A 24,283-nucleotide genomic window follows, 5' to 3' on the forward strand; every position below is an offset into this window, starting at 1 on the left:
CCCAGCTGTACATCATTTAGTTGTTTTATATGGCTACTGGGATTAAGATAAATACTGCTGCCAGAATAAAATTATTTTTCACTGCTGCTTTTTTTCAGCTTTTTTTCTATTTTCTATTTTTGGTATTTTCCAGCCATTTGTGATATTTACTGTAATGTGTTTGTAGAATTCACAGAGTTTAGTACATTTAGAATAACGTATGAAATGGCATATATGTATATATATATATATATATATATATATATATATATATATTATATATCTTTTTAAAGGGTTCATGTAGGATTATAAAAACAGAGCTGATGGCATCAAAAGTCTGTGCCACTCTTGTCCTCAAGTTGTAGGTGGTAATGCAGCTCAGTTCTATTAAAGTGAATGAAGCCAAGTTATAATACCACACACAACCTGAGGACAGGTGTGGTGCTGTTCATGGAAGAAATTAGCTCTGTTTTGTATTGCTGGATATCCCCTTTAACTTCATTCTTTTATAGGATTATTACATTTTGAATGTTGGTATCTCTGCGAGTAGAATTAGTGCTTGGGACAGACATCCACATCGGTTTCCATGGCCTATACAGATTCTAACTAGGTTGTGTCAAAGACAATTGACCCAGATTTATTAATCTGCCTGAAACTGAAACTATGCAATTTTGCCCATAACAACCAATCACAGCACTTTACCAGAGCTCACCCAGCTATACAAACTGAGCTGTGATTGGTTGTTATGGGCAAAACCAGACAGGTTTGCTTTCAGGCAAATTGATGGTATTTTGCTAGGATAAGCTGTCAGTGTCACATATGACCTCACTGATCATAGGGCTATGCTCACATGATGGAATGTCCGCGTGGAGAAAAACATTTGGCACAGAAATTCCGCCGTGTGCACAGCGCAGCAGAATCCCGTTGAGTCCTGCTGCAGCAGAATCTCTGTGCCAGATTGCCGAAATCCGACATGGAAATTCTGACATGTAAACATGACCTAGACAGTGGATCCACAACCGGATGACGGTCCCTGCACCATACAGTTATGGCCATAATGGTTGACACCCCTAAAATTTTTCAAGAAAATGAAGTATTTCTCACAGAAAAGGATTGCAGTAACACATGTTTTGCTATACACATGTTTATTCCCTTTGAGTGTATTTAAACTAAACTAAAAAAGGGAGAAAAAAATCAAATTGGACACAATGTCACACCAAACTCCAAAAATGGGCTGGACAAAATTATTGCCACCCTTTCAAAATTGTGGAAAAATAAGATTGTTTCAAGCATGTGATGCTCCTTTATACTCACCTGGGGCAAGTGACAGGTGTGGGCAATATAAAAATCACACCTGAAAACAGATAAAATGGAGAGATGTTCACTTAGTCTTTGTGTCTGTGTGCCACACTAAGCATGGACAACAGAAAGAGGAGAAGAGAACTGTCTGAGGACTTGAGAACCAAAATTGTGGAAAAATATCAACAATCTCAAGGTTACAAGTTCATCTGCAGAGATCTAGATTTGCCTTTGTCCACAGTGCGCAACATTATCAAGAGGTTTGCAACCCATGGCACTGTAACTAATCTCCCTGGGCGTGAACGGAAGAGAAACATTTATGAAAGGTGTAAATGCAGGATAATCCAGATGGTAGATAAGCAGCCCCAAACAAGTTTCAAAGATATTCAAGCTGACCTGCAGGCTCAGGGAGCATCAGTGTCAGTGCGAACTGTCCGTCGACATTTAAATTACATGAAACGCTATGGCAGGAGACCCAGGAGGACCCCACTGCTGACACAGAGACATAAAAAAGCAAGACTACATTTTGCCAAGATTAACTTGAGTAAGCCAAAATCCTTCTGGGAAAACGTCTTGTGGACAGATGAGACCAAGATAGAGCTTTTTGGTAAAGAACATCATTCTACTGTTTACCGAAAATAGAATGAGGCCTACAGAGAAAAGAACACAGTACCTAAAGTGAAATATTGTTACGCCGAGCGCTCCGGGTCCCTGCTCCTCCCCGGAGCGCTCACGGCGTCTCTCTCCCTGCAGCGCCCTGGTCAGACCCGCTGACCGGGAGCGCTGCACTGACATTGCCGGCGGGGATGCGATTCGCATAGCGGGACGCGCCCGCTCGCGAATCGCATCCCAAGTCACTTACCCATCCCAGTCCCCGGCTGTCATGTGCTGGCGCGCGCGGCTCCGCTCTCTAGGGCGCGCGCGCCAGCTCTCTGAGATTTAAAGGGCCAGTGCACCAATGATTGGTGCCTGGCCCAATTAGCTTAATTAGCTTCCACCTGCTCCCTGGCTATATCTACTCACTTCCCCTGCACTCCCTTGCCGGATCTTGTTGCCTTGTGCCAGTGAAAGCGTTTAGTGTTGTCCAAGCCTGTGTTACCTGATCTCCTGCTATCCATATTGACTACGAACCTTGCCGCCTGCCCCGACCTTCCGCTACGTCTGACCTTGCCTCTGCCTAGTCCTTCTGTCCCACGCCTTCTCAGCAGTCAGCGAGGTTGAGCCGTTGCTATTGGATACGGCCTGGTTGCTACCGCCGCAGCAAGACCATCCCGCTTTGCGGCGGGCTCTGGTGAACACCAGTAGCCACTTAGAACCGGTCCACCAGCACGGTCCACGCCAATCCCTCGCTGACACAGTGGATCCACAACCTGTAAGCTGAATTGTGACAGTAGATCCGGCCATGGATCCCGCTGAGGTGCCGCTGCCAAGTCTCGCTGACCTTACCACGGTGGTCGCTCAGCAATCGCAGCAAATTGCCCAACAAGGACAGCAGCTGTCGCAGTTGACCGCCACGTTACAGCAACTTCTGCCTCTGCTACAGCAGCAACCATCTCCTCCGCCATCTCCTGCACCTCCTCCGCAGCGAGTGGCCGCTCCTAGCCTCTGCTTGTCCCTGCCGGACAAATTTGATGGGGACTCTAGACTCTGCCTTGGATTTTTGTCTCAATGTTCCCTGCATATGGAGATGTTGTCGGACTTGTTTCCTACAGAACGGTCTAAGGTGGCGTTCGTAGTGAGCCTTCTTTCAGGAAAGGCCTTGTCTTGGGCCACACCGCTCTGGGACCGCAATGATCCTGCCACAGCCACAGTCCAGTCCTTCTTCGCTGAAGTCCGTAGCGTCTTCGAGGAACCAACCCGAGCTTCTTCTGCCGAGACTGCCCTGCTGAACCTGGTCCAGGGTAATTCTTCAGTGGGCGAGTACGCCATCCAATTTCGTACTCTCGCTTCCGAATTATCTTGGAATAACGAGGCTCTCTGCGCGACCTTTAAAAAAGGCCTATCCAGTAACATCAAGGATGTGCTGGCTGCACGAGAGATTCCTGCCAACCTGCAAGAACTTATCCATTTGGCCACCCGCATTGACATGCATTTTTCTGAGAGACATCAGGAGCTCCGCCAGGAAAAAGACTTAGATCTCTGGGCACCTCTCCCACAGTATCCTTTGCAATCTACGCCTGGGCCTCCCGCCGAGGAGGCCATGCAAGTGGATCGGTCTCGCCTGACCCAGGAAGAGAGGAATCGCGGTAGGGAAGAAAATCTTTGTCTGTACTGTGCCAGTACCGAGCATTTCTTGGTGGATTGCCCTATTCGTCCTCCACGTCTAGGAAATGCACGCACGCAACCAGCTCACGTGGGTGTGGCGTCTCTTGGTTCGAAGTCTGCTTCTCCACGTCTCACGGTGCCCGTGCGGATTTCTCCTTCTGCCAACTCCTCCCTCTCAGCCGTGGCCTGCTTGGACTCTGGTGCCTCTGGGAATTTTATTCTGGATTCTTTAGTGAATAAATTCTGCATCCCGGTGACCCGTCTCGTCAAGCCGCTCTACATTTCCGCGGTCAACGGAGTTAGATTGGATTGCACCGTGCGTTACCGGACAAAACCCCTCTTAATGTGCATTGGACCCCATCACGAAATGATTGAATTTTTCGTCCTTCCCAACTGCACCTCTGAGGTCCTCCTCAGTCTGCCATGGCTCCAGCTTCCTTCTCCCACCCTTGACTGGACCACCGGGGAGATCAAGAACTGGGACTCTGCTTGCCACAAGAAATGCCTCTCCCCCCCTCCCAGTCCCGTCAGGCAAGCCTCAGTGCCTCCTCCTACACCTGGTCCCCCCAAGGCTTGTCTGGACTGTGCCTTGCCTCCTCATGGCCCCCGCCCTGGTGACACCCTGTCCCGTGCCAAGCTTCACCCACTGCCCTCCCTCCCCATCCCCACTCCTGCTGTTCTGCCTGCCTTTGAGGAAACCCTACATTCACTCCCGGTGTCCTCGTCCCAGGTAAAGCAGTTGCCGGACAAAAAAAGGGGGAGACCTAAGGGGGGGGGGTACTGTTACGCCGAGCGCTCCGGGTCCCTGCTTCTCCCCGGAGCGCTCACGGCGTCTCTCTCCCTGCAGCGCCCCGGTCAGACCCGCTGACCGGGAGCGCTGCACTGACATTGCCGGCGGGGATGCGATTCGCATAGCGGGAGGCGCCCGCTCGCGAATCGCATCCCAAGTCACTTACCCGTCCCGGTCCCCGGCTGTTATGTGCTGGCGCGCGCGGCTCCGCTCTCTAGGGCGAGCGGGCGCCAGCTCTCTGAGATTTAAAGGGCCAGTGCACCAATGATTGGTGCCTGGCCCAATTAGCTTAATTAGCTTCCACCTGCTCCCTGGCTATATCTACTCACTTCCCCTGCACTTCCTTGCCGGATCTTGTTGCCTTGTGCCAGTGAAAGCGTTTAGTGTTGTCCAAGCCTGTGTTACCTGATCTCCTGCTATCCATATTGACTACGAACCTTGCCACCTGCCCCGACCTTCCGCTACGTCTGACCTTGCCTCTGCCTAGTCCTTCTGTCCCACGCCTTCTCAGCAGTCAGCGAGGTTGAGCCGTTGCTAGTGGATACGACCTGGTTGCTACCGCCGCAGCTAGACCATCCCGCTTTGCGGCGGGCTCTTGTGAACACCAGTAGCCACTTAGAACCGGTCCACCAGCACGGTCCACGCCAATCCCTCGCTGACACAGTGGATCCAAACCTGTAAGCCGAATCGTGACAAATATGGTGGAGGTTCAATGATGTTTTGGGGTTGTTTTGAATCCTCTGGCTCTGAGTGCCTTGAATGTGTGCATCATTAAATCTGAGGATTACCAACAGATTTTGGGTCTCATTGTACAGCCCAGTGTCAGAAAGCTGGGTTTGTGTCTGAGATCTTGGGTCTTCCAGCAGGACAATGACCCCGAACATACGTCAAAAAGCAGCCAGTAATGGATGGCAACAAAGCACTGGATAGTTCTGAAGTGGGCAGCAATGAGTCCAGATCTAAATCCCATTGAACACCTGTGAAGAGATCTTAAAATTGCTGTTGGGAAAAGGCGCTCTTCCAATAAGAGAGACCTGGAGCAGTTTGCAAAGGAAGAGTGGTCCAACTTTCCGGCTGAGAGGTGTAAGAAGCTTACTGATAATTATAGGAAGCGAATGATTTCAGTTATTTTTTCCAAAGGGTGTGCAACTAATTATTAGATTAAGGGTGCCAATAATTTTGACCAACCCACTTTTGGAGTTTGGTGTGACATTATGTCCAATTTGCTTTTTTTCCTCCCTTTTTTGGTTTAGTTCCAATACACACAAAGGGAATAAACATGTGTATAGCAAAACATGTGTTACTGCAATCCTTTTCTGTGAGAAATACTTCATTTTCTTAAAAAATTTCAGGGGTGCCAACATTTACGGCCATGACTGTATATGGTGCAGGGGCGTCACAAGTCAAACAGAGAACCAAGAACAGGCAAGAACAAACAGAGAACCAAGGTAATACTGTATATTGGCAGGTATGCAAATTAGTAACAAACAGGTATTAAGAAGATATGACTAACAGGTCCAGGACCAAAGTATAACATCAGGTAAAAGAGTATTGACAAAAAGGTTTCCTGGAAGATATGGCGGCAGGTGTACCAGGAACGGACGTGAGTAAACAGGTAACTGAAGTCAGGACACTATACAGATGAGAATTAACCGGTTCAGGATCAAACAAGACTGAACAGAAATACAACACACAAGGCAAGGGGCAAAGCAAGAGAATCAATAAATAAGGACCAATATCAAGGTGAAGCATAAAACACAAGCAGGTTAGAATACAAGATTTATGTAACAGATACAAACTAGACAGGATAAATCCAACCATAAGTACAGACCGGTCACAAGACAAACAGGACAATGCTAAAAACTAGATACACAGGTCAGAAATGCAAAGCCATGGCAAAATCAAACTTATGAGACAGAACTGAAACAGACAAGACTAAAATCAACAAAGTTAAAAAAAAACAAAAAAACATAACAAATCAATAGCAGATTCAGAAGGCTGAGGAGGAATCTAAATACCCTGCTTTAGCTACTGATTTGTCTGGGCCTGTAACTCCTAACTAACCAGAGTGCAGCATGCAAAGTCTGGCCAGGTGCAACTGTTACAGGGTTCTTGTAAATTTACATAAGGGCTCTGGTAGTTGTGTTATTTGGGTTATATGGTTCTAATATATATTACGTAAAAGTTAAAAGCAGTATAATTTAGGTGGTATTTCAGCTGAATATATGTCACTTTCCGTTAGCGAATTACATCTGTTAATTTTCACCCTGTCAAAATTTGTGGATGACCCTAAACATGTGTAAAGCCTGGGGAAGGGGTAGAAATTGAAGACTGTATGTACTGAAGAAAGGTGGCACTAACCAATGGTAATGTAACAGAACACATCAGTTGGATACCCCAGTATGAAGGAACAGCCATTCCATTATATGGGAGGCAGGGGAGATCTACAAAGAAGAAGAAATAAGGGTGGCTCTTCAGATCTCCGGAAAGATGCCTACAAAGGTTGTGCTCAGAGAAGAGACTTTTAAAGGCCTCTCAAATAAAGGTAGAGCCAAAAAGAAGGCAGTGGAGACCAACAGAAGAGGGGTGTGTTTCAAAGAGAGCTGCAGAGGTCAAATAGCCAAAGACAATTTTTAGCCAAGTGCCAACTGGAATATATTAATTCCATTTGGCCATCACACCAAGTGGGTTTGGCAGCTATGTATTTGACCCCAACAGAATGTCCACCATGAAGACCAATATTTATGAAAAACCTTGTTATCAGAAAAAAAAATAATAATAATGCTCTAAACTTTACCTGTGGGATGAGTTGAGTATTCAACAACCTTGCAACAGCAATAGAAACTTCTGAATAACTATCTCCAATGACAGCTTTAACCTTAGGTGTAAAATCCGAATAATTACATTTGAATGTCAGCAGTTCCATAGAAGTGTTATACGTAGACAGGAAACGTAATGCTGCTGAAACTGCCAATGTGGCTTCAGAACAAGTGTCATAAATTTCATATCCAAGTTTTATACCAGGTATAAGTGATGAGTTATTAACCATCTCTATAGCATGAGCCATCGCCAGTAATTGTAAGAATCCTTTAATCTCAAATCTGCAAAAGTAACAAATGATCATATTATTAAACTAAATGCATTGTATGATGAATAAAAGTGCTGAATAAGTGGCTGACATGTAAGATATACTTACATTGGGAGTAAAAATTGATTGTAGTGGCCCTTTCATTAGGTTTAGGAAACCTAATAGTACCTATAGTAACATAACCTACAGGGTTTATAGAAATATTATTTATAATGGATGGACCAGCTGGTCTGTTTTCTGCCATGAGTCTGTTTTCGTGACCAGGAGGTCTGTTTTCATGTTTATTGTCCTCCCAAAATATCTTAGGACTATGAACCCTACATGTCCCTGTATTATAATGTAACCTTTTGCAGCTTATAGTACGATTTAAAGAGTACCTATCTTGAACTCATCTGTCCCTGACTCTTCCTGACTCTAATCCTACTTTTTTTTTTCTAAAACCCCTTTTCCTACCTTAATCAGTCCCTTTTTTCTTGCTCAGTTACCTGCCATCTGTGAGAGAGGAAGGGGGAGTGGCGCAGCAGGAGTGATGTCAGCTGAAGTCTGCATGGGCTCGCTTCCGCCCTTCTTCTATGGGCCGGCTTGGCTTGTAATATGGGGGGGGGGGGTAGCGTTGGGTGCTGTGGCCCGCTTATAATCACTGTGGGTTGTGGCGTTGGGGGGTTGTGGCGTTGGGCGTTGCGGTCGGCTTATAATCACGGGGGTGGGGGAGTGGCAGAGTTTTTTGGCTAATACAAGACCTCATTAACGCTATTGGGAAGCAGACCCCATCTCCTTTTCATGCAGGGCAACGATGCACTGACATTTGGCCATGTCAGAAGCGATCTCTGCTGTGCTGCGAGCATAGCGCTCGCTCCTGCCTGTCTTATTGACAGGCAGGGAACAACGCTGAGCTCGCCACGTGTGCCTGCTGCAGTCTGGGATTTCAGACTCATGCCAGGCCAGCATAGTTCCCTGTGGTAAGTTCCCTGTGGTAAGTTATCAACGGCAGAGCTGATCTGGTCTGCTATGTCCCAGCAGCTACACACTAGGAAAGGGTTGGGGGGGGGGGGGGGGGGGGAGGGGACGGGACATCCAGTCATTGCATAATTGTTGGGTCAAATGGAGGCAGTGACCACTCATGAGATAGAACAGAATTGCCCCCAATTTTTTTTTTAATTATTTTTCATAAATACAGACTTGAACAGAGGATCTGGTAGTCAGTCCTCTTGGATATTAAAATATTGGATCCCATTGATGTTTGAGAATCGCCGATTCCACATTTTTAAGTAGCTAAACAAAATCTTTATACCCCATTCCATAGAAACTGTTCAGACATGATGTAGCTGTCATGTTGTTACAGACATAGTGTACACTGTGTAGATATGGTGTCAATATAACCCCTGGCAGACGCAAACCTTGAAATTAGTAATTTGTGCTAAACCAGAGCATTGATGAAGCAGGTTTTTTTTTTTTTTTTTTCCGCCTACTTCCTATTTTATCATTGCTAGCCATCAGGGGGTATACAAAATTAAAGAAAGTGTTCTAGAGCTGATATAAGCATGAATTGTTGTAATAGAGCAATGAAACAACAGAAATACAAAAATACTAAATAAATGATTGGCTTTCTATTCTTGGAATTGTTTGTTCATACAGCACATGATGAAGTAAAGAGAAAACCAAGCAAACTAATCTTATTTATAAAAACAAGCAGACAAAAAAAAAGATGTGATATCTACTAAAAGTTATGAAAGGTCAATAAAATCAGTCCATGGTTTTTGCTCCTCCTACCTAAGCATTCACATATACAGTATGTATAGTTATGTCAAATTTTTTAACTAGTTGTTAATTCTAAATGGATTTATGGTTAATAATAACACTTACCCTTCACAGTTCTGAATAACTGGCCTTTGGGGATATCCCTTGGCTGAGTTGACCATTTTACCATGTACTGCAAACAGACCACCAATAATAATATCCCCGTGGGCTCTAGCACCTACAAAATCATCAGGACTCAGACAGCAATGTAATCCACTGATCAGTATCCCAATGGTGATAGACAGTCCATATATTGCCATGTCTGTGGTTCATGCTCCTGCTTCTGGATGTGACTACAGGTAAGTAGTTAGCCAACTAGGTTTCCTAGTATGTCAGCTGCTAGCAAGCAGCACAAGCTGGATGCACCTTGCCTAAGTTAATTCTCTTTGTTATGGGCACAGCTGCTTCTGCATTTCTCTCCGAGCTCTAATGATTTTGGATAGCGATAACACACACATAAAAGACTATATTTACAAATAACAGAAATACAGAAACATCATAATGACTATTGAATATTTTGGCATCTGCTGCATCTCTCGAACATTGCATCTTCTGAACATTGCAGAGAGTACAGACAGTAAAAAGTTCATCCCCCCCCCCCCCCCGTTATCTCTTTTACATTGATTTTTTTTATTTTTTTTGAGGATTTGTAGTTATGCCATAAATGTAAGTATGAGGGAAATGTAGAGGTATAAAACGGAATCTGCTTAATCCCTGGGAGATAACACCATGTTAATAATTATCAAGTGATGGCAGATACAACCACTTAGTACTTATATTTATGATCTCCTCAATGATAGTGTTCATGGTGTTTCACATGGTATCAGTTAGAAAAAAAAATCATTAGTTATAGAACTTATTTTTGTGAGCTAGACACAGCTTATCCATTATGTTTTATACAGTCTATCCATTCTGGGAAATGTATTTTCTATGCATGAGATATACCGCAATGCTATTACTGACCAAAGCCGGTATACTGAGACCAATATTACCAAGACCAGACGTAGCTTTAAACTACGTGGGTCCTGACTGCTATCAATGCATTAACCCTTTAGACGCCACAATCAAAGTTGATCGCGCCATCTAAAGTGAAAGTAAAACTATCCCGGCAGCTCAGCGGAGCTGATCGGGACTATCACAACAGAATCGCGATGTCCAGATCAGCTTAATGGATGACAGGAGGGTCCTCACCTGCCTCCTGGTCGTCCGAACGGCGATCTACTGCTCCAAGCCTGCTCAGTAGGCTGGAGCAGCAGAGTGCCGATAACACTGATCAACGTTATACTATGGCATGGCATTGATCTTTGTATGCAATCAAAAGTCTGCATGGTATAGCCCCCTGTGGAGGCTAAAAAAAAAGTAAAAGGTGTTTAAAAAAAGAGAATACATGTGAATAAGTCCCCCCTCCCCCTAATAAAAGTTTAAATCACCCCCTTTTCCTATTTTTAAAATAAAATAATGTAATAAATATGAGGTTAGCTAAACCGCATGGTCGATGACATACACGTAAAAAAAATACAGAAGTCCAAAATTGTGAATTTTTGGTCATCATAAAAATATTAATAAAAAGCAATCAAAAAGTTGCATCAAAACAAAAATGGTACCGATAAAAAATACAGACCGCGGCAGAAAAAATGAGCCCTCATATAGCCCAGTACGCGGAAAAATAAAAAAGTTATACGGGTCAGAAGATGACAATTTAAAACATTCTAATTTTGGTGCATGTGGTAATAATTTTTTTTTAAAGTAGTAAAATAAATAAAAGCTATATAAATTGGGTATTCCAGTAACCATGTGGCCCTACAGAATAAAGATAAGGTGTCATTTTTACCCAAAAGTGCATTGCGTAGAAATGCAAGCCTTAAAAATTTACAAAATGGCTTTTTTTTTTTCATTTCACCCCACAAATATTTTCTTTGTTTAGCCGTAGATTATGTTTTAACATGAGTAATGTCATTGCAAAGTACAATTGGTGACACAAAAAACAAGCCCTTATATGGGTCTATAGGTGCAAAATTGAACACGTTATGATTTTTAGAAGGTGATGAGGAAAAAACTAAAGTGCAAAAACTAAAATTGTTTTCAGTCCTTGTGGTGAAAATGGGCTGAGTGTTTAAGGGGTTAATAATCTGTCCCTTGTGTGTTTTGTCTCTCAATAAAGCTTCAGGCCTTTGAGCTCTCCTCCTTACCCTGTTCTTTCCCAACTCCCATGCCCTATCACTATCTGTAATGCTTTATTGTTTTACTTTGTTTCATAATGTGTATGGGAATGTTAGGGTAGCATGTGGTATGATGTATAGTGTAGGAACACCTGTGCTGCTATGTATGGTAATTCTATTAACTTATGGTGTGCTGCATCTCAGTACATTGTATGTACAATTGATTTCTAAAAAAGTTACTTTCAATCAAAGAAATATAGAGATATCTCCAATTTCAGATTTGATTCCCATTAAATATTCGGCCTTGGCCTCCTTTCTTACCCGGGCCTTCTCTGCCCTTTTTAAACTGCGATCTCATGGGTGGGACACATCTCAGCTGTTAAGATGATTCTTCTGTCCAAGATCTTACATTACTTTCATAACTTGCCAATTCTAGTACCCAAATGTAGGATTTGTTCTTTGCAACACCTCTTGATGCAATTTGTCTGGAAAAACCAAAGGGCCAGAGTTTCCTTCAGGCTGTTGTATCTCAATGTTGAGAGGGGAGGTCTAGGATGCCCAGATCTCAAGCTTCTTTTCTGGACCAGGCTGGTGGACACCTCCAAACAGTGGATCAAAATTTAATCCAACCTGGTTCCCAGTGGCTCTCTGAGTTCAGAACTTTGGGTGGCCCAAGTATCTTAAAGCAACCCATTCCCCTCCTTCCCTCCCTCCTACGATAATAGCAACACTGAAGACGTGGGCCCTCCCATCCATTTGTCAAAACTTGCTTGTTGCTGCTTGGACTTGCTGACCTGCCTCTGGTTATTATTCAGTCGCAGATCCATGACTCAAATTTCAGCACCTGGAAACTCAGGAGAATTTATTCCTATGCAAATATCTCAGATGAGACCAGGCTGCTGTCATTTGACCATATGTGTGTGTAGGTGGGAGGTGGATTTGGGCAAAACTTTTACTAATCAACAAAGGGCAAGAGCATTTGCTCTCAGCACAAAGATCTTCCACTGTGCTTTTCACTTGGAGGCTGCCAGGAAATTACTGAACTGGTGGTACCTTACCCCGTACCGACTGCCCAAGACATATCCGGGCTGCTGGAATTGTTGTTGGCGGTGTGGGCAACAAGTAGATCTTTACTTCATGTATGGTGGAACTGTACATTTATTCGACCCCTGTGGCATCAAATTCATAGAAAGTTATGTGAAATACTAGGCTACTCAATCCCCTGGGGGCCAGAGGTTGTATTGCTTAACTTACTTTTAGACAATGTCCTGTCCCAGATGTGACTGCCATTGTACTTGTTCTGACGGTTGCTAAGACAAACAAAGCTGCTAAATGGAGAGTGTGAAAGTCCCTGATTTCCACCATTTGCATCATATCATTCACAATAATTGCTTGATGGAATGTTCTATAGCCTCTACATTGAATAACCTCCGCCGCTTCTCTGCAACATAGTACAGATATGTTTGATTCAGAGGGCTTATCTCGACCTCATCTTCTACGCCTTAAGTGTTGAAATATTGATACTCAGAATAGCATGTGGAAAGGTGTCACTACACCCCAGATCCCTCTTAACCTGTATCTTTAAGATTATATTGATTGACTAATCTATAGTACCTAATTAATCCTAGTATTTGGTTATCATTCTGGTTTCTAGAAATAGGGCTGCTTTTTCTTTATATCTCAGGCATTGTCCCTATAATGGGAGGCAATACCTTCCTCCCTCTTCCTTCCCCCTCCATTCCTCCTCCCATTGCTCTTCCCACCCCCCTTCCCTTGACATCACCCCCACCATTTTCATATATTTCTCTACTAGCATACACTTTTTCATTGCATCTCTTTACGCTAGCCTTGTTTTATGGATATCTATTTGTTGTTTACCTAACTGATCGTATATGACATGTACTGCACACTCCTCTACATCCCTCCGTCACCCATGTACACCCCTGTTACCCATGTACACTCCTCTATGCTCCTCTGTTACCCATGTACACTCTTCTACACCCCTCTGTCACCCAAGTACGCCTTTCTATCCCCCCCTACACCCCACTGACACCCCTATGCACCCCTGCCACCCATGTACACTCCTCTACACCCCTCTGCCACCCATGTACACCCCTCTATCACCCCCTACACCCCACTGTCACCCCTTAGCACCCCTGCCACCCATGTACACGCCTCTACACACCTCTGTCACGCATGTACACTCCTCTACACCCCTCTGTCACCCATGTACACTCCTTTACACCCCTCTGTCACATATGTACACTCCTCTACACCCCTGTCACCCATGTACACCCCTCTATCACCCCTACTCCCCACTGTCACCCCTAAGCACCCCTGCCACCCATGTACACTCCTGTACACCCCTCTGCCACCCATGTACACTCCTTTTCACCCCTCTGTCACCCATGTACACTCCTCTACACCCCTCTGTCACCCATGTACACCCTTCTGTTACCCATGTACACTCCTCTACACTCCTCTGTTACCCATGTACACTCCTCTATACTCCTCTGTTACCCATGTACACTCCTCTACGCTCTTTTGTTACCCATGTACACCCCTCTGTTACCCATATACAATCCTCTACACCTCCAACACCCATCTGTCACCCATGTACACCCATATATCACCCATGCACACTCCTTTATACCCCTTTGCCACCAGTGTAAACTCCTCTAAACCCCTCTGTCACCCATGTACACCCCTCTATCACCCCCTACACCCCACTGTCATCCTTACGCACCCCTGCCACCCATGTACACTCCTCTACATCCCTCTGCCACCCATGTACACTCCTCTACACCCCTCTGTCACCCATGTACACTCCTCTACACCCCTGTGTCACCCATGTACACGCCTCGGTTACCCATGTACACTCCTCTACACTCGTCTGTTACCCATGTACACTCCTCTACGCTCTTTTGTCACCCATGTACACTCCTCCACACCCCTCTGTCACCCATATACACCCCTCTGTTACCCATATACACTCCTCTACACCCCCAACACCCCTCTGTCACCCATGTACACCCCTCTATCACCCCCCACACCCCTCTGTTACCCCCTATGCCCCCCTTTTACCCATGTAAACTCTTCTACGCCCCTCTTTTACCCATGTACACCCATCTATCACCCATGTACACTCCTCTATACCCCTCTGCCACCAGTGTAAACTCCTCTACACACTTGTAACCCATGTACACCTTTCTACACCCCTTTGTTACCCCTTTACACCTATACGCCCCAGGGGAATCTGGAGGCTGATGCTGGAAAAGTGCGGAAGTGTGAAATGGTTAAGAATTGGGGCGATGATGGCCCAGACCAGAAGGTGAAGAAAAGGGAATGTCGCTGATTAGAAAAGACGTCATTTGTGAGTAGCTGTATAAAGCAGCACTGTAATCTACCTACCCACAGATAAATAGATATTGTGCATTGTGCCTTGTTCCTTTTTTTTTATTTTGCTCTTCAACTGCGGCTCTTCAAATGACCAGAGCCGAAAATGGTCTAGTGCTTAGTCTCTGCTCCACCAGGAAGTGCAAAGGTAAGACTCTGAAAACGAGTGGAGTTTTGATGGTTTTAGAATTGGAGCAGAACCAAAAGCAATGTTATATGCTTCTGCAGCATTGTTTTTAACCTGAGGTCAGAACACCCCCTTTAAATTTGTGACCTCTATATTGACTTGGAGGTGTGTAAACTCCATATGTTATTGCGCCTTGAATATCTTCCAGGCAGCATTAGGGTAGCACCTGTGAGGCCATGTACCTATATTAGCCAACTTAGGTGGGGCTTTCAGCTTGCCTCTCTCCTTCCATTGTATGTGTGTGCTTGTAGCTACGCTGGAGGGTACCTGGGAGGACGGATGCTGCCGTAATTGCCCACTGGCCCCTGTTTTGCTTATCATGCAGAGGAGGTTTAGCGTTAGGTCCCGCGCCATTTGAGAAACCTTGGCGTTGGTGTGCGGGCTCTGGTATGTCCTTCATACAAGGATATGCTGGCGAATGTCTTAATTTTAACATCAGTGTTGAGGGATAGCCAATGTCATTGTATACATCTACCAAAGTAGTGCACCCATATTCCTGTATTGTATTATTCTAATTGTTACACATCCACACCGTCTATCTGGTGTAGGATTCTATTGTGGCACTTGTAGTCCGCTGCAGGCATCCTCCATTGTATGCATTTTTATGCTGGGGATCGCCCCTAGCAACGGACTACAAGGGCAGGATGTGCTCCCCCAGTATAAATGCACAACCGCATTTGGGGTTGAGCACCTCCAGCCATTTGAGACCACGTTTTTTGTTGTTTGTTTAACCTCTATATTGACACTTTGGTATCTTACTATCTTTATTGTATATACTTTATGCATATTGTTTACTGATGCAATTGTGTGTTTAGGGGCTCAGACATTTGATATCTCCAAGTATTGGAGATATATTCAAATGTTGTCTGCCTCGTCGCTGTGGTATTCAAACATTCTGACAGATGTGTAGTTTTCCTTGTGTAGGTAAGACTCCCAAAGTTAGTTTGTCCTCCTCTAAGTAGGACCCCCTTGTAGGTAGGACCCCCTGTAAGTATTTGCCCCACTGTATGTAGTACCTCCATGAAAGTAGTTTGACCCCCTTAAGGTAGTTTTCCCCCCTGAAGGTAGTTGTCCCCTGGGGTAGTTGTCCTCCTGTAGGTAGCTTCCTCCATAGGTAGGGACTAGTGTAGAGCGGCATAGGCCATATTCGAATTTGCAATATTTCTCTAATACATGGACGAATATTCGTCATATATTCGCTAAATTCGCATAGTCGTAATATTCACGTCTTATTTCCGCATATGTGAAAAATCGTGTATGCGAAAATTAGCATATACTAAAATTAGCATATGCGCAAAATTTGCGAATAAAATTTGCATTGCGAATATTCGCCAGCAACACTAGTAGGGACCCCTGATGTTAGTTTTCCATAGGTAGGACCCTCTTTAACCCTTCAAGGTAGTTTGTCCCTCCTTGTAGGTTGGACCCCCTGTAGGTAGTTTTCTGTCTGTAGGTTGAACTCCCTTAAGGTTGTTTGACCACGATAGTAGGTAGGACACCCCCCCCCCTGAAGATAAAAAAACACACACAAAACAAAATTTAAAATCATACTCACCTTCATAGTAACTGTTGTCTTCTCCTACTTCTATGCCTTAGGCAGCTTCCAACAGCCACTAGAGGCTTAGAGCATCTCTTCCTTTGGGACGTGCACAATCATGTCTCTCATTGTGCACCTCCTAAATGAAAAGATGCACTTGGCCCCTAGTGGCTGCAAGCATGATACTGTCTGTGGCTTAGAGATGTCAAACACTAGGATGTGCTAGGACACCTGTGGTGGTATTAATTCACCTTCCCCAACAGAATGCTGCAGCACCCCTGCTGGGTTCTCTTTAACCACAGTGTGCTGAAGAACCTTATTTGGGAACCCCTGGTATAAGGGCAAGATCAATCTTACAAAAAATGTTATTATGAAATTGAGCTTGCAAAGCCAATATCCATATAGTTTAAAACTGAGACTTATTTAAAGAGTGGGTGAGTTCAGCTTGAATGTCAAGGGTAACTTGCATAAGCAAGGTCTAGGGTGAGACAAATAAAGGGTAATTAAACAAAAAATATTCCTAGTTTTAGGTTTGTTGACAGGAGAGTTAAGAATATAAGAATTGAGATTACAAACAAATTGGGTAGAGTATTATGATGTTCAAAGATCACTGCATGGACAGGTGCATAATGTGACCAAAAATAACACCAATGCAAGCACATCACACTTAAGTTAATAATATCCAATAAGAATAAAGAAGCTCTCCAGTTTTTTTTTTTTGCACATATCATACACTCATCATCACTAGTCCTACAGCGCCATCTGATTTATTCCAGCACAGCTGCATCCATGTATTTCATTACTTTAACTGGTCCATGTGATCACCAGTTTGACCCACAGAAAATCACAGTTTTTAATGTGTCAGGAGTGGTCACTCCTAGGTCAGCTGATTTACCCTCAACTACAAGATGACATCATCAACCTATTAGATTACTCCTGCTAGCTCCCAGACCCCTGATCGTAGCTTCCCACAAGCCAGCTAAAAAGTAGGAAATGTCTTTAAATCTTTCTGGTAAAGGTACTAAATTCTGTGATGTACAGAGTGTAACTCTTTCTTTTATCTTTAGGCTTATTGCCAAATAATTGTAGAAACACTAGAGGAGTTGGCAGTCAATTATTCAATAGTTGTTTGATGTAACAATATTACACAAATCCCATAATATTTTGAGTAATCCAAGGAATAAACATGAATATTCATGAACACTCCTAATCGTGTATGAATCATTGTTAGACATCAGAATTATGTTTAACTCTTTACCTGGAAATTTATCAGTGCAGTTAGACTTAATCAACATTGAAAGAGCAACAGATTCTCCAGGAAAGATCACCCTTAGGCGTTAAAGAGTAACTAGCGGTCTGTTTGCCTGCACTAATCCCAATATTACTAAGGACCGCGCATAGGTCCGAAACGCGTCATCGATTGTAGTTCCTGTCTGAATTTGACTCAATAAAGAAAACCCACTTTTATCTGCACTGCTGGGCTGGATCATCTGTTTTTCTTTCTAATCCCAATATACTGGGTCACCGAGCTCCCCGCCCCCATAATGAATATTCACATGTCTGCCAAGGGTGAGCATTCTACTGAAGGTAGATATTTCAATATTCATTACAGGGGTGTCACGATGCCGGCTGGCAGGTAGTGGATCCTCTGTGCCAGAGAGGGATTGGCGTGGACCGTGCTAGTGGATCGGTTCTAAGTCACTACTGGTTTTCACCAGAGCCCGCCGCAAAGCGGGATGGTCTTGCTGCGGCGGTAGTGACCAGGTCGTATCCACTAGCAACGGCTCAACCTCTCTGACTGCTGAAGATAGGCGCGGTACAAGGGAGTAGACAGAAGCAAGGTCGGACGTAGCAGAAGGTCGGGGCAGGCAGCAAGGATCGTAGTCGGGGGCAACGGCAGGAGGTCTGGAACACAGGCTAGGAACACACAAGGAAACGCTTTCACTGGCACAATGGCAACAAGATCCGGCGAGGGAGTGAAGGGGAAGTGAGGTATAAATAGGGAGTGCACAGGTGAACACACTAATTGGAACCACTGCGCCAATCAGCGGCGCAGTGGCCCTTTAAATCGCAGAGACCCGGCGCGCGCGCGCCCTAGGGAGCGGGGCCGCGCGCGCCGGGACAGGACAGACGGAGAGCGAGTCAGGTACGGGAGCCGGGATGCGCATCGCGAGCGGGCGCTACCCGCATCGCGAATCGCATCCCGGCTGGAGACGGTATCGCAGCGCACCGGGTCAGTGGAGCTGCCCGGAGCGCTGCGGTAGCGAGAGAGAAGCGAGCGCTCCGGGGAGGAGCGGGGACCCGGAGCGCTCGGCGTAACAGTACCCCCCCCCTTGGGTCTCCCCCTCTTCTTAGAGCCTGAGAACCTGAGGAGCAGACTTTTGTCTAGGATGTTGTCCTCAGGTTCCCAGGATCTCTCTTCAGGTCCACAGCCCTCCCAATCCACCAAAAATAACTTTTTTCCTCTGACCGTCTTGGAGGCCAGTATCTCTTTCACTGAGAAGACGTCAGAAGAACCGGAGACAGGAGTGGGAGAAACTAATTTGGGAGAGAAACGGTTGATGATGAGTGGTTTAAGAAGAGAGACATGAAAGGCATTAGGAATACGGAGAGAAGGAGGAAGAAGAAGTTTGTAAGAGACAGGATTAATTTGGCACAAGACTTTGAAGGGACCAAGATAGCGTGGACCCAGTTTGTAACTGGGGACACGAAAGCGGACATATTTAGCGGAGAGCCATACCTTGTCTCCGGGAGCAAAAATGGGGGGAGCTCTTCTTTTCTTATCGGCAAACTTTTTCATGCGAGATGAAGCCTGTAAAAGAGAAACTTGGGTCTCTTTCCATATGGTGGAAAGATCACGAGTCACTTCATCTACAGCGGGCAAACCAGAGGGCAAGGGAGTAGGGAGGGGGGGAAGAGGGTGACGGCCGTACACCACGAAAAATGGGGATTTGGAGGAAGATTCAGAGACTCTAAAGTTATACGAGAATTCGGCCCATGGTAGAAGATCTGCCCAATCATCCTGGTGGGAGGAAACAAAATGTCGTAAATAATCACCCAAGACCTGGTTAATTCTTTCTACTTGTCCATTGGATTGAGGATGATATGCAGAAGAAAAGTTTAATTTAATCTTGAGTTGTTTACAGAGAGCCCTCCAGAATTTTGACACGAATTGGACGCCTCTATCCGAGACTATTTGTGTGGGCAACCCGTGAAGACGAAAAATGTGTACAAAAAATTGTTTAGCCAACTGAGGCGCTGAAGGAAGACCAGGAAGAGGGATGAAATGTGCCATCTTGGAGAATCGATCAACGACCACCCAAACAACAGTGTTGCCACGGGATGGGGGTAGGTCTGTAATAAAATCCATACCAATCAGAGACCAAGGCTGTTCGGGGACAGGCAGAGGATGAAGAAAACCAGCGGGCTTCTGGCGAGGAGTCTTATCCCGAGCACAGACAGTGCAGGCTCGCACAAAGTCCACGACATCCGTCTCCAGAGTCGGCCACCAATAGAAGCGAGAGATGAGTTGCACAGATTTCTTGATGCCTGTATGACCTGCGAGATGGGAGGAGTGACCCCATTTGAGGATTCCGAGGCGTTGGCGTGGAGAGACGAAGGTCTTTCCTGGAGGAGTTTGCCCGATGGAGGCTGGAGAAGTGGAGATCAGGCAGTCAGGAGGAATGATGTGTTGCGGAGAGAGTTCAACTTCCGAGGCATCCGAGGAACGAGAGAGAGCATCGGCCCTAATGTTCTTATCGGCAGGCCGAAAGTGAATTTCAAAATTAAATCGGGCAAAGAACAGAGACCACCTGGCCTGGCGAGGATTCAGCCGTTGGGCAGACTGGAGATAGGAGAGGTTCTTGTGATCGGTGTAAATAATAACAGGAAATCTTGATCCCTCCAGCAGATGCCTCCATTCCTCAAGTGCTAATTTAATGGCTAGAAGTTCTCGATCCCCGATGGAGTAGTTCCTCTCCGCCGGAGAGAAGGTCCTAGAAAAAAAACCACAAGTAACAGCATGCCCGGAAGAATTTTTTTGTAGAAGGACCGCTCCAGCTCCTACAGAGGAGGCATCAACCTCCAATAGGAAGGGTTTAGATGGGTCAGGTCTGGAGAGCACGGGAGCCGAAGAAAAGGCAGACTTGAGCCGTTTAAAGGCGTCTTCCGCTTGAGGAGGCCAAGACTTGGGATTGGCATTTTTTTTGGTTAAAGCCACGATAGGGGCCACAACGGTAGAAAAATGTGGAATAAATTGCCTGTAATAATTGGCGAACCCCAAAAAACGTTGGATAGCACGGAGTCCGGAGGGGCGTGGCCAATCTAAGACGGCAGAGAGTTTGTCTGGATCCATTTGTAGTCCCTGGCCAGAGACCAAGTATCCTAGGAAAGGAAGAGATTGGCATTCAAACAGACATTTCTCTATCTTGGCATAAAGTTGATTGTCACGAAGTCTCTGAAGAACCATACGGACATGCTGGCGGTGTTCTTCTAGATTGGCAGAAAAAATCAGGATATCGTCCAGATATACAACAACACAGGAGTATAAGAGATCACGAAAAATTTCATTAACAAAGTCTTGGAAGACGGCAGGGGCATTGCACAGGCCAAAGGGCATGACCAGATACTCAAAGTGTCCATCTCTAGTGTTAAATGCCGTTTTCCATTCATCCCCCTCTCTGATGCGGATGAGATTATAAGCACCTCTTAAGTCCAGTTTGGTAAAGATGTGGGCACCTTGGAGGCGATCAAAGAGTTCAGAGATGAGGGGTAGGGGGTAGCGGTTCTTTATCGTGATTTTATTAAGACCGCGGTAGTCAATGCAAGGGCGTAGAGAGCCATCTTTTTTGGACACAAAGAAAAATCCGGCTCCGGCAGGAGAGGAGGATTTACGGATAAAGCCTTTTTTTAAATTTTCCTGGATGTACTCCGACATAGCAAGAGTCTCTGGGGCGGACAGAGGATAGATTCTGCCCCGGGGTGGAGTAGTGCCCGGGAGGAGGTCAATAGGACAATCATAAGGCCTGTGAGGAGGTAGAGTCTCAGCTTGTTTTTTGCAAAAAACATCCGCAAAGTCCATATAGGCCTTAGGGAGACCGGTTACAGGGGGAACCACAGAGTCACGGCAAGGGGTACTGGGAACCGGTTTTAGGCAGTCCTTGAAACAAGAGGGCCCCCAACTCTTGATCTCCCCAGTGGACCAATCCAGGGTTGGGGAATGGAGTTGAAGCCAGGGTAGTCCAAGGAGGATTTCGGAAGTGCAATTGGGGAGGACCAAAAATTCAATCTTCTCGTGATGAGGTCCGATGCACATTAGAAGGGGCTCCGTGCGGAAACGTATGGTACAATCCAATCTTTCATTGTTTACACAATTGATGTAGAGGGGTCTGGCGAGACTGGTCACTGGGATGTTGAACTTGTTGACGAGAGAGGCCAAAATAAAATTTCCTGCAGATCCGGAATCCAAGAAGGCCATAGTAGAGAAGGAGAAGGCAGAGGCAGATATCCGCACAGGCACAGTAAGACGTGGAGAAGCAGAGTAGACATCAAGGACTGTCTCACCTTTGTGCGGAGTCAGCGTACGTCTTTCCAGGCGGGGAGGACGGATAGGACAATCCTTCAGGAAGTGTTCGGTACTGGCACAGTACAGACAGAGATTCTCCATGCGGCGTCGTGTCCTCTCTTGAGGTGTCAGGCGAGACCGGTCGACCTGCATAGCCTCCACGGCGGGAGGCACAGGAACGGATTGCAGGGGACCAGAGGAGAGAGGAGCCGGGGAGAAAAAACGTCTTGTGCGAACAAAGTCCATATCCTGGCGGAGCTCCTGACGCCTTTCGGAAAAACGCATGTCAATGCGAGTGGCAAGATGGATGAGTTCATGTAGGTTAGCAGGGATTTCTCGTGCGGCCAGAACATCTTTAATGTTGCTGGATAGGCCTTTTTTAAAGGTCGCGCAGAGGGCCTCATTATTCCAGGATAATTCTGAAGCAAGAGTACGGAATTGTACGGCGTACTCGCCAACGGAAGAATTACCCTGGACCAGGTTCAACAGGGCAGTCTCAGCAGAAGAGGCTCGGGCAGGTTCCTCAAAGACACTTCGAATTTCTGAGAAGAAGGAGTGTATAGAGGCAGTGACGGGGTCATTGCGGTCCCAGAGCGGTGTGGCCCATGACAGAGCTTTTCCAGACAGGAGGCTGACTACGAAAGCCACCTTAGACCTTTCAGTAGGGAACTGGTCCGACATCATCTCCAAGTGCAGGGAACATAGGGAAAGAAAGCCACGGCAGAATTTAGAGTCCCCATCGAATTTATCCGGCAAGGATAGTCGTAGACCAGAAGCGGCCACTCGCTGCGGAGGAGGTGCAGGAGCTGGCGGAGGAGATGATTGCTGAAGCTGTGGTAGTAGCTGCTGTAGCATCACGGTCAGTTGAGACAGCTGTTGGCCTTGTTGCGCTATCTGTTGTGACTGCTGGGCGACCACCGTGGTGAGGTCGGCGACAACTGGCAGAGGAACTTCAGCGGGATCCATGGCCGGATCTACTGTCACGATGCCGGCTGGCAGGTAGTGGATCCTCTGTGCCAGAGAGGGATTGGCGTGGACCGTGCTAGTGGATCGGTTCTAAGTCACTACTGGTTTTCACCAGAGCCCGCCGCAAAGCGGGATGGTCTTGCTGCGGCGGTAGTGACCAGGTCGTATCCACTAGCAACGGCTCAACCTCTCTGACTGCTGAAGATAGGCGCGGTACAAGGGAGTAGACAGAAGCAAGGTCGGACGTAGCAGAAGGTCGGGGCAGGCAGCAAGGATCGTAGTCGGGGGCAACGGCAGGAGGTCTGGAACACAGGCTAGGAACACACAAGGAAACGCTTTCACTGGCACAATGGCAACAAGATCCGGCGAGGGAGTGAAGGGGAAGTGAGGTATAAATAGGGAGTGCACAGGTGAACACACTAATTGGAACCACTGCGCCAATCAGCGGCGCAGTGGCCCTTTAAATCGCAGAGACCCGGCGCGCGCGCGCCCTAGGGAGCGGGGCCGCGCGCGCCGGGACAGGACAGACGGAGAGCGAGTCAGGTACGGGAGCCGGGATGCGCATCGCGAGCGGGCGCTACCCGCATCGCGAATCGCATCCCGGCTGGAGACGGTATCGCAGCGCACCGGGTCAGTGGAGCTGCCCGGAGCGCTGCGGTAGCGAGAGAGAAGCGAGCGCTCCGGGGAGGAGCGGGGACCCGGAGCGCTCGGCGTAACAAGGGGTCTGATCTCATCCCTAGACCAGAAAAGTACAGAAGACATATTTTTATTAATAAATAATTTATATTTCTTTTTTCTTTTCTTTATGTTATTGTTATTACCTATGCTCTAACTCTACATGCCGGGTATGCCTGGCTTACTTGTAAACTGAAACCCTTTAATAAAAACTATTTGTTAAAAAAAAAAAAAGAAATGTGTGATCGTGAGGGTCCCACCGCTGGGGACCCCCCCCCCCCCCACCCAGTCTCCCTGCTGCACCTGGCGTTCATTTTAGAGCTGTGTCCCGCTTGTGTCATCACGGCTACGCCCCCTCAATGTAAGTCTATGGGAGGGGGTGTGATGTCTGTCAAGCCCACTCCCAAAGACTTGCATTGAGGGGGCATGGCCATGACGTCACGAGCCTCCACATCGCAAGTCATCTGGCATGGAGTGCAGTTCGCACCGTACACCGGATGTCTGGGGTGCCACAGCTGAGTTCCTTAAGGCGTTAAAGAGTAACTAGCGGTCTGTTCGCCTGCACTAAACCCAATATACTGG

General features: G+C 46.3%; 1 protein-coding gene across 2 annotated transcripts in view; it reads right to left on the reverse strand.

Annotated features, from left to right (window-relative positions):
• Window positions 1-24,283, reverse strand: part of GPRC6A (G protein-coupled receptor class C group 6 member A) — a 159,962-nt gene that overhangs the window by 25,003 nt on the left and 110,676 nt on the right. The window contains exons 1-2 of one of the 2 annotated variants that reach the window (XM_056566405.1): window positions 9,285-9,716; window positions 7,131-7,434 (exon numbers count right to left, since the gene is read on the reverse strand). In XM_056566405.1, coding sequence (XP_056422380.1) covers window positions 7,131-7,434; window positions 9,285-9,478 — 498 coding nt within the window. In that variant the 5' untranslated portion in view covers window positions 9,479-9,716. Of the gene's footprint in view, window positions 1-7,130; window positions 7,435-9,284; window positions 9,717-24,283 lie in introns of those variants that run through there. The other variant, XM_056566406.1, reaches the window with a different exon arrangement.

This window comes from Hyla sarda, chromosome 3 (genome assembly GCF_029499605.1).
Source record: "Hyla sarda isolate aHylSar1 chromosome 3, aHylSar1.hap1, whole genome shotgun sequence".
Classification (NCBI taxonomy): Eukaryota; Metazoa; Chordata; class Amphibia; order Anura; family Hylidae; genus Hyla; species Hyla sarda.